Raw genomic sequence first — 11,189 nt, 5'->3', positions numbered from 1 at the left:
GTCGCGGGCGGCGGCTGGGAAGCATGGCCGGGGCTTGGGAGGGCGAAGCGGGTGGGTGCCCCACGCTGCCGCTCGCTAACAGCCGGAGCATCCCGGTGCTGGGGCTCGGTAAGTGCCGCCGCCCTCTGAGCGAGAGAGGCTGCGAGGGGACGGGCCTCGCCTTGAGGCCGGCCCGGGCTCAGGCCTTGCCTCAGGCAGGGCGGGCTCCCGGCTCCTAGCGAGGCTGCCGGTGAGGCAGCCTGCGCTCCGCTAGAGCCCTGCCCGGTACCGGGGGAATCTTCCCGTCCGCTTAAGCGGGACCTTCTGTGGCTCCAGCTGCTGCCCTGCAGCAGGGCAGCTGCAGAGCAGGTGCTTGTCTGCTTGCCGAGTGCACAGCCCTCCTCCCGCTTCCCCCAGGGCGTTGTTTGGTGGTTTTGGTTTGCTGGAGGGGTTTGTGAGGCTGGGGAGCGGGCCCTGCTCAAAAAGCCAGCTTCTCGGCCTCAGTTCATCTCACTGGAAAGTGGGGTTTTTTTCACCAGCAGCACCTGTTGCAGTTGAAGGGCCTGTGCAGGAGTCCCCGTGTTGCGGTGGAGTGGGGAGGCCTGTGTGACCCTTGTGCCCTGAGCTGTGGGAACACAGGGGCTGCTGCGTGCCTAGTGAAAGGTGCCAAGTGCACTGAAGAAGAGAGCCTGGCAGAGCACCAGAATCTGGGGTGTGATGCTGGTTTTTTCAGTTTCTTTTTTGAAAACCCGTGTTTGGTGGTGTTCTGGTGAAGTTGAACAAAGGTGCTCTTTGCCTGTTGCGCGTACACATGCGCATGAGACTCTTAATGTGTTTTGGAAAGGAAAAAGTCTGGCCAAAAAAATGAAAATACAAAGGAAAATTAGGTTTTTTATCATTTGCACTTCGTGTTTTAATCAGCTGTGCAGTAAATTCTGCAGTGGAATTGGTTAAGCTCTTAAAGGACTTGTTTTCTAAAACAAGAACATGGGGGAAACAACTAGAATTCTTTGTAAGACCGTGTTAGTTGTCTGAGTTAATGCTAGTGATAGCAGAAAACTTACTGTCTCTGAGCTGCTTGGGAAAAGGGGGAAAGGCTTTGCTTTTTACTGAGTTGTAGATAGTATAAACTCAAGCTTGGCTTGCAATGGATTACTCCTTTTAGTTGTGTACAGGAATATCAGATTTATACTGTATTCCAAATTCCAAATCAATCTAATTGGTGGATTTGCTAGTGGTTCAACAATGCCAAATTACTACATGATCAGAGGCCATTCTTCTAAGTCGCCACAGGATCATGTGAGCAGAGAAGGGTTAATACCAGTAATTCTGTGATGTCAGAGGACTATCCATGCTGTATGCATAACAGATAGAGACTGTTAACTTTCCCAAAACAGGAGAATTAGCAAAGAGTGCCTGGAAAATGTGCTGCAAAGAGGCAAAGATATATCATATGTGTACCAGCAACTATTGCATGCTTGACCAGATTTTTCTGGGGGTTTTTGAATAGTTGCCTTGCTAGATAGTTGACATAAACTAGTTTTTATTCCTTGTGGAAGTAAAGAGTTAATTTGTCTCATGATTAAAGCCTCAGATTCTTTTGGCACAGTATTTGAGCATCTCTGTCTCTTCCTGCAGACCTTCCAGAAGCTTCTTTGTAACACATCCTAAAACACAAATACTCTTTCCAATCAGTCTTTCATGATGTAATTTTATCGTGGGTCAATTTGATCTCCCAATTATTCTCCATAAACATGCAAATCAAAGGCACTTCCATTCTTTGCCTGTGACACTGGAGCTAACCAGTCACACAAGTATCAAGCTAAGCTATAAAATAAAGTTACCTTTGTGCTTTCTTCATCTTTATCCCATGAGTGTGTACTGACTTCAGAGCAATTATTTAGGATTTTCATTAGCACAAAGGAGGGCAAAATTCGAGCTGTGGATTTTAGAGCATATTAATCCACTTAAGTCAATAGGAGTTGGCCTGGATTTTAATAGGGCTGCTTTTTCATCCAGAAACACTAAGTGAATAGATAGAATTTGTAATGCTTCTTTCAGAGTACCCAAAGTAATTTGAGTTGCAATATTAAATAAAGTCTTTGCAACTCAGCATAATCAGTCAAAAGATTAAAAAAAAAGTAAAAACTTATATTTCTATGAAATGTTTGGAATTGTTTTTACCTGGTGTTTATGTGCACACATGTTCATAAGCACATGGTACATGTAAGCTCAATGTATAAATTTTTTTATTAAAAAATCCCTTAAGAGTACTTGATGCAGCTGTCCCTTACACAGTCCCTACATAAAGAGCAAAAGGGCCTATTTCAAAATTAGTATTTTTTTTTCCTTTTGCTGCTTTTTGGGTTGTCTGGCTGTTTGTTCAAACCTGGAAGGGTTTTTTTTGCCAATTTAGGTTGGAGATTTCTTATAAGAATTTTAGAGACTGGATGCAGTTGTCTTATGTGTGTTGTTTCAGTATATGCTGAACTGTATTTCAGACTTCTTGCAGAACCACCTTTTTTTTCATTGGCAAAATGAAAAAAGCTAAGTGGAAGAGTTAAGCTGGCCAGGAAAACTCCTTTGCATTCTCTACCCACAGGCTGCTTGCTGCTTTTTTTGTTAGTCAGCACTGAGTAGTTGATTGTTAAGCCTGAACCAAACCACAGTAAACGGATTGTAACATGTAAGATCAAGAGAATGAAGTTTGAAATCCGCTCGCCTGATTAACTTCTGTCAGGTGTGGCTTTCAAGGAGCTTGACACAGTAGTGTCAGTAGGAGCAGGATTTGGTTCTCTGACTTCACTTAACCTGTTCTTGTCTCGCTAGAGTAACCTTGACCTATTGCTTATGCATTCTGCAGCTCTTTGGAGGATCTTGTAACAGAAACCAGACAGGTAATCTTAAGAAAAACAGGGCAGATTTAAGAAAAGCAAGGGTAAACTCAAGACTCACCATGCTCATATGTGTTCTGAAGCTATACACACCATAATATGCAGCCTAACACAATGGGATCTTTATTGCTGGTAGGTGTTCCCACTTAAGCCATTGATTTGAGAGAGAGTAGTTATTTCTGTTACAACCTTACTGCATTAAACAATGCTTGCAGTGAAAAAAAGGTATGAAGTAGAGGTGGATTTCATTCAATGAGGATGAGTTTTATGCAAGGCCATTTTCTGCAGGACTTAAGATTTGGTTGTTTCTTTGTTATTTCTTATCCTTGTAAACATGCAGATGGAACTTTTATCTCTGAAAGGTTGCCTTTGAGAGTACAGATACATAAGTTGTCTCTGTTGCTAGATAGTCTTTCTAAAAGCTTTGGAGAGAGAGATAAGTATGCTGTTAAGATGGTAGCAACTATCCACTCATGTCAGCTGCAAGGCAGCTCAGGTAGATATGCAAATTATTTCCATGTGATGAAACAGCTCTTGTTGCAGCTGAAGCTGGAGTAGAAGATGTGAAATGTTTCTCAGCCAGAACATGCTGCTGGGGGAGCAGCCTAGGGCAGCATTCTGTCAAAACATATCTCTTTTTTTCTGTTCAAGTTTCAGTTGTCAAAAGCTGGGGTGGTGGTGGTGGTGGTGGTGGCTTCTTAACTGGGTCTTGTGGGTTTTTTTTCAATGGCTTTCCATGTCACAGCTGTTTTGGTTTCCATATTTGTATAGGAGAAGTTTGGTAAGTTGGTGGGTGTTTGATGCAAAAGGGGAAATGAAAAGTGGTCTTTAGTTAGTTTGCCATTCTCTGTGCTCGCTTGCACAAACTTGATGAGGAGGATCCATTTCCATTAAAATCTTGAGTGAGTGAAATAGATTTGTACCCCAAAGGCAAAATTTAATGATCAGTCTGAGATTACTTAGAATAACATGCCATTCTGTATTTACCTACGTGGATATTCATGCTGTACTGTATCTGTCTTGTGTCCAGCAGAAAGAAAAGCCTACTAGAAATGGCAAACTTTCCTGAGACAGATACCCATTACTATAAGGGAGCCCAACTTTGTGTTATAAATACGCTGTATAGCTAAAGTTTGAACTAATAAATAAAAATAATTTGTAGCCCGTTCATTGTATGATTATTAAAAAAAAGCTGTTGATAACTTTATATTTTTTATGCCTTGATTTTTACAGCTGTGTTAGCAAATACTGTTCATATGCAGAAGGTCAGGCGTATTTATGGTCAGGAGTAATTTTTGTTACAAAGGCTGCTTTCAACAAAAGTAGGCTTAAATCTAAAATGAATTGGCACTTTGACCCTTATAGTTTATGTAAGTATAGAGCTGTGCCCCAGAGAGTGTGTTACCTCATAGTGGCTTTGGATTGCTTTAGAGAAGTGATACATTCCTGATCTTGATAATCAGCTATAATTTCTTTCCATATTTGCAAGACTGTCTTCATTTGTATTTAAGAAATATAGGGCAAATAACTAAAATTAAATGACTATTGCAGTTGGTGTACTTACACTTTTTCATATTCAAGATTCATATACTTTGTGAGTCTTTGTACTGTGGTAAACAATTACTTATGTTTACATTGTCTTAATCTGTTCATGCTTACTTCTGGTAAGTTAGAAGCCCCACTTAGAAACTTGTTTCTTGTTTTGTTGGGTTTTTTTAAGTCTGAGGGCAAAAATGGTATCCTCTAAAGCATTTGGATATATTTGGTAGCACAAGGGCTTTACTTCCTGTAATTGAAGTATTAGGAGGCTTTTTCAGGGTCGTGTGAGGAACAGTGAAATTCAGTATGGCAGTGCTTTTGTTGGAAGGCTTTGTGTTATGAGGGAAACTTGATAGTGTCTCTTTGTGGTAAAATGTGTTTGATTTGTTCATGAACTTTACCAGTGTGCTTCTCTCTTTTTTTATTCTATGAAATACATATATAGAGAGTCATACTACAAAAGGTCCCCAGAATAGCGATTATAGACATCTCTTAAGGCTTGTTCTGGCTGTCTCTAGCAAAACTGTCTTATCTCTTTGATGCAGTAGCTATATTCTCATTAGAAGAGGATTTTTTTGTGTTTGTGTTTTTGGTGGGGTAGGTTTTGGTTTTGGGTTGAAATTAAGGGGAGGTTGGTCAAGTAGCATCTGATTTCCTGACAAGATGTGCCAGTGATACCAAAAATTCACAGAATGTCTTCTTGCAAAGTCACTTGCTGTGTAATCCTTAGGGTAGCTGAAATTAATAACTTGATTAGATTAAAAGTTCTCTGATGATCCCCTCCTACTAAAGTATGGAATTTATTGCATGCTTGTTTGGGAAGCATCTTCAGGACAGGCAATTACTAAACAAAATAAGTCTTTATATTCACTGTGCCTTACCCATGTCACACAAATGAGTATTTTATTATTAGCTATGATGTTCTTTATGGAAGATCATTCAGAAATGCACAGTGCCATTATGGCAGGCGCTGTAACTGGAAAGCAGACAGGTACTGCTCTGAGCAGCTTCTAGTCAAATAGACAAAGCTTGGGAGGAATAAAACCCAATTCCAATAAATAATCTGATGTCAGTTAATTTACAGCACTACTAACTTGCTTAAATTGTGTTTTTACTGCATTTGTCAGTATGTTGCACTAAGAACATGATTTAAAAAATACAGAGAATACCTCCATATTCAAGGGAAATGATTAAAATATCTCCTGTTCTCATTTCAGGGAGTTTCATAGATAAGATTACTGATACTCAGCTGTAGCTTTGTCTAAGTAAATGAATCCTGAGTTTTTACTAACTTTGCTGATTGCATTAAGACATTGCATCATTTGCATTGCAACCATACAAGACTTGTTGTGTTGCTCCCAGTTCTTTTCACAAGTGGGATTTTTCTGGAGAAAAACCAGAATCAGATTCCTCCACTTCCAGTACTTCACATTGTGTTGCACTTCTCTTCATCAAAATGCTATGTATAACTTTACTCTTAACACTGAGTAGAGGTCTTGTAGCATTTCCTTCCATTATGCATTACTAATCCACTTACCTACTTCTTAGTAATTAATCCTGAAGTTGTTCATATTCATTCTTAAATTTAGCTTAGGTGGAAAAAAAAGCCAGTCCTGTTGGGATTGGAATCAAATGAGATTTTTGCTTTTCAATTCAATGGCATCAGAATCAAGCCTTCACTCCTTGTCGTTCACTGTTAACTGCCTCTCTTATTCATGGCTCCTGTTTCTTCGTGGCTTCAGTTCTTAAGGAAATTTATGGAACAGTGGCCCTGATACCAAGACCTATGGCACTCCCCCCTATTAATCTTATCCTGTAATAAGAATTGGCTGTTTATTTCTTCCCTTTGTTTTATGTCTCAACCATTTATTTTACTCTGTGGGACTTTGCTTTTCACCCATGGTTACCAAGTCTCCTTAATAGCCTCTTGTGATGAACAAAATGCCACGTCTATAAATCTTTCTGTCTCGATTCATCCACCGTTCCAGTAGATCTGACCTTGAGAAGCTGTACTTGAGCTTTGAGGGCCTCCAGATATTTAACTTCTCTCATGTACAAAATGTGGCCATATCCCAGGCAGCTGTGTGTTTGCAACAGTGGAACAAAGCAGTAGCCTCTTCTATACCAGACTAGACCTGTTGAGCTCCAACCTTCCTTGCTTTTCTCTAACTTCACCTGCTTCCAGTCTGGTGGTGGTTTATTCTTAAATAAAGACCAAACACCGTATAAATGTTGTTTTAAAGGATACTAATAAATGCTGGGCCAATTTTTGCTTATAACAGTATACTCAGTACAGAAATAATTTTATTTTTCTGAGGGAAGTTGCTTCTTTGTCTCTGCTCTCTTTGTACACCTACAAATCAGCTTTTCATAATTTTGCTGGGTATTTTACCTCATTTATATTTTGACATATTGACTGTGATTTAATAGTAGAAAGATAACTTCCTTTCTCGTGCTGGATTCCTTTTGGCAATCATACAGGTGCTGCTGTGACATGGATGACTTAAGTGCCTGTTGCTAAGTTTAAGTAATAAAAAAAAAATAAGGTTTCTATCACTGTTTAGTAATTAAAGTCTTTATCAGTGTAAGCTGAGGCACTTTATGTTTTTAAATTTCTATTGCCATCAGTACTTTTAAATGTTACAAGCTCAACTGCCCACTTAAGTGACCAGGTTATTAATAATCAATTTGAACTGAGAAGCAAGTTCCACTGTATCTAACTTTTGTCTTTCAACATGTTTCTGTAATGTAGAAAAATTATACCAAAATTTGTGGGGAAAAAACACCTGTTTTTTACCTTTCAACCTTCATGTAGCAGATTCTAGTTATGATACCTTTTTTCTTTGCCAGAGGTCCCAAGCATAATTTTGTCAGCATTAAATGGTGATGTCTCATGCTGCTGTAATGTTAATTACAGTAGCTCCTTGTTCCTGCAAATGGGGAGGAGAGAGGTACTGATTTCTAAACTTTCTTCAGTTCTTCTAATGTTTGTGTTAAGTATGTCCAGCACAGTGTGTGGTATGAAATCCTCCTTAAAAGGAAGAGAGGAAGGAGAAAGGGGAAAGCCACCTTTTTAGCTTTGCATCAGTTTCATAACTGTAAGCTCTGTTCACCCAGCTGAAGAGCCAAATGGAAGTGCTTTGCATTCTAATACATACTATTCTAAGGTTGAATGTGTGGTGTGAGAGTAGGGGCTGCAAGAAATGTTTGTCTTGGAAACCTTGAGGAAATAACATTTTAAATTCGTTGATGATGTGGGAAAAAAACCCCAGCATTTGATCAGAAACACTCTTCATTGTTCACTCGGCGTTTGCACTAGGGATAGCTGGGTTGCTGCTGTCCTTTGAACTCACAAATGCAGTTACCAGTGGGACTCTGCAAGTCTCAGACCTTGCAGTGTCACATGATATTGCAGGAGCAGGATCTTGTCATGATTTACAATTGCACTTATTCTGTGAGTAGCCTGGTATTTATAAAGAGCCCTGCTATGATGTAAAAAACTATCAGCTTGAACAGAACATTGAATTAGGATCTGACAATGATGAGTTATTTTACATATATTTTCATATTGTAAGATACAAGGCACTATAAATTGTCGTTCTCTATTTTTTTTCTATAATAATATCTTTACATTATTCTAAGTGGATTTGAATGGGTCTCTCAGTCAACTATGCTTTTGAAAATTGCTATCCCTCTACTTAATTTTATGTTGGTTATGCTTAAAAGTTATGTAAATAATTTACAATTCAGTCAAACTTTCACAGCAGGAATGATTATCATAATGTCCTACTTAAGTACAGAATATGGATTTATTTTTTTTTCCTTTTGATCCTTCTGTTTTGTCCAAGTTGTTTGGATAAGGAAAAAATTGTCATAGGTGTCTCATTGTAAGGTATTTCCAAGTGTCTAATGTTGTCAGTTAATATAATCTTAATTAGGTAGTTTAAGGAGATGTATTGAAAGGGAGGAGATTTACATCAATGTTTTTATTGAAAATGTATTTATTTGCTGTACATAGTACATATTTTTATTAGTTATGAAGTTAAAAGCTCTATCAAGGTATGATAAATACTGGAAGTAATTTCAGTTCAGTTAACTAAAGGAGTAGAATGAAAATCATTTAAAACTGGTTCACACCAGCAATTCTTCGTGCACTATTAACTGCTAAGATCTAGTCACAAAACATTATTCTCAGCAGAAAAGGTTTAGTGAACCCTAGAAATTGGATTTGATTTATGCCAGAAAATCTGCCTTTTCACTGCTTGAGATTTCTATGGAAGGAAGCCACAGTCTTTTACCAAATGGTTTCTAAGGTAACATCTTATAGCAGAGCATCTGAAACCAATTTGGTTGTTAATGAGAAGTAGTTCTTACGGCGGTGGGAAAGTGTGGAGTGAAAGAAAAGGCTTCAAGATTTGGCAGTCTGTCTGTAAAGGCATTTAAATAAACATGTGCTGCTGCTCTGCTTATGAAATTTCTGCGTGCATTACACATTCATAAATGCTTTTCTAATGTATAGGTCACTTCCCAAAGTTGTCCTTCCCTATAAATCTGGGAATTCTGCATTATGTAAATAATTGTATGCAACAGATGAATCATTTAAACAGCTGGCATTTTCCAGTGGAAACTTCTTTACTCCTACAGAAAAAATATTTGCATTTTATGTGTGACTGCATTTTTGCTGCCAGAAATACACAAGTGAGTTGGTGTCATACTGGAGCCATAGCTTGCCAGTGATGATAGATGCTACTGGCACCTTTCTGAGCTTGTTGAGACATATTCTGAGAAGTTATTTTTATACCTCTTCTTCTGAAGTTCTGACTAGATAAATGGTAAGTCAGTGATCAGAGATGTGTAGTCATTTTACAGTACATGATCTGAATATCTCTTACAGTCAGAGCCTCTTTGGGATGGAGGGAATAGAGTGCTTCTGTCAACAATGGCTCATTGCCATTTCTTCCTTCCTCTCAGGAAGGGAGAAAACTAGCCATTCTGGCTTCCCTTTCCCTGGATACATAATAAACATGTGATGGCTCTCTCTCACCCTTTTGCATCCCAGCAAAGCTGTTTTCCTCCATTCTGTTCCTTGATGCCTGCATAGAGTTGTCTGAGGAGAACTGCAGAGTTTAAAATCAAGGTTGCCTGCTTTTCTTCCTCATGTTATTGAATTCTCTGAGCTTATTCTGAGTTGCACAGTCCCAGACTGATCCTTTTTGCACTAAACAATGGATACTAGTAAGCAAAATAAAGGAGAATCATTACAAAAGTAAAACGTTACCTATATGAAGTAATATCCAGATAGCTTTTATAGAGGCAAGAGAAGCTTCTTGCTATATAGTTGTTTACATAGGTCAGGTCTATTAGCAGTGTTTAATTAGCATAGTGATATCATTCAGGAACATGAAAGTACAGTACAACTGTAATGCCTTAAAACCTGTGTAGTGCAATGAAGACCTCTCTCAGGAATTCTTTGGTAAATCTCTTTATCTGAGTATGTTTACAGGATGGAAGCCTCTGCCTTGCTGTGGTGCTGGCAGGGTTGTCCTCACTGCTCTTTTGAGGTTTGCAGAAGCAAATTCATGTCCCTACTTCTACTACTGTAGCTCACGTGGCACCATGTTTGAACACAACAGCCTCTATTGGTACCTGTGTATTGGAGTTACAGCTCTGCACTGCCATTTTTGTGTTGTAGCCCCACAAAATGCAACTGTTCCTGCAACTTTTACACAGCTTTGATGGCTATAAATGTTTGCTGAAGAGTAGTTCTAGGGATGGTGTTGGGGAACATAATGGAAAGAAAGAAATGGAAGTCTTTCTGGCCATTTGGTGCTTCTCTTCAACACATCTGTAATTGTTTTTCTTTTAATAAGAACACTGAATCAAATTATTTAACTGTTTCTGCTAGAAGGGAGCTTTCCTTGCCCCATCACGTAATTTTTCTGTTCATTAATAATTCTAAAAGCATACACTTTTTGGCCATTTAACACTGAATCAGCTTGTCAGAGGATCATGTGAATGGTGTAGGAGGAGGTTATGACAGTAAGCAAGGTACAGTAAGAACTGCCAGTCTGTGAACCATTCTGTAGAGGATCTATGTATATGGCTTTGTGAATGTTTTATGTTCATTTGCTGTAGCTACAGGCAATATTTTATGTTTTATCATCAAATTTACTCCTAATGTGAAATCAAACTTTATTGATGCCAAGAACTTTAGTATATTCATGTGGCTGTAACGTTACAAGTAATAAAAATGAACTAATAGAAGAAAGTATTTCATGCATACCATGATGTACACCACCATATACACACAATCACTATGTAAACATTGATAAAAGGATGTTTGAAATTTTGCTTTTGAGAGTCCTTTAGTGATTTCTTGAAGATAAAATCAGAGGGTGTTTTTGTAGGTGTTTTACTTGCGGGCTGGTTTCAGTACTGAGTACTGATGTCAGAAGAGAATTCATTCCTGATGTAATCTCTGAATATCCTGGGTGCAGTTTCACTAACAGCAACTAATCTAATCTAAGTGATTCTACTGATTTCAAGTAGCCAAAGTTACTCATATCACAGAGCATTTTTATATATTCAGATAAGTAATACTTTCACATTTCAGAAAGAACATGAAGACACATTCTTTCACAAAGGGAGGGAGAAAGCAGGGAGAGAAAGTAGGTCCTTGATTCTCTTTTGAAAAACTGTTGGTGCTTTGAATCTCTAGCTGTAGTGCTACAGCTTCCGTGAAGGAGAGCAGAAAGTTTAATGAGGCTGAGAGTCAGC

General features: G+C 38.7%; 1 protein-coding gene across 2 annotated transcripts in view; it reads left to right on the top strand.

Annotated features, from left to right (window-relative positions):
* The first annotated feature begins 17 nt into the window (after positions 1-17).
* Positions 18-11,189, top strand: part of LOC311193221 (putative oxidoreductase ZK1290.5) — a 46,359-nt gene continuing 35,187 nt past the window's right edge. For both annotated transcript variants that reach the window (XM_084265965.1, XM_084265966.1), the window contains exon 1: positions 18-108. In XM_084265965.1, the coding sequence (XP_084122091.1) occupies positions 24-108 (85 nt within the window). In that variant the 5' untranslated portion in view covers positions 18-23. The remainder of the gene's footprint in view (positions 109-11,189) is intronic.

This window comes from Gallinula chloropus (assembly GCF_964237585.1).
Source record: "Gallinula chloropus genome assembly, chromosome: 6".
NCBI lineage: Eukaryota > Metazoa > Chordata > Aves > Gruiformes > Rallidae > Gallinula > Gallinula chloropus.
Note: the sequence above shows the minus strand (reverse complement) of the source record. Positions and strands in the feature narration are given on the sequence as shown.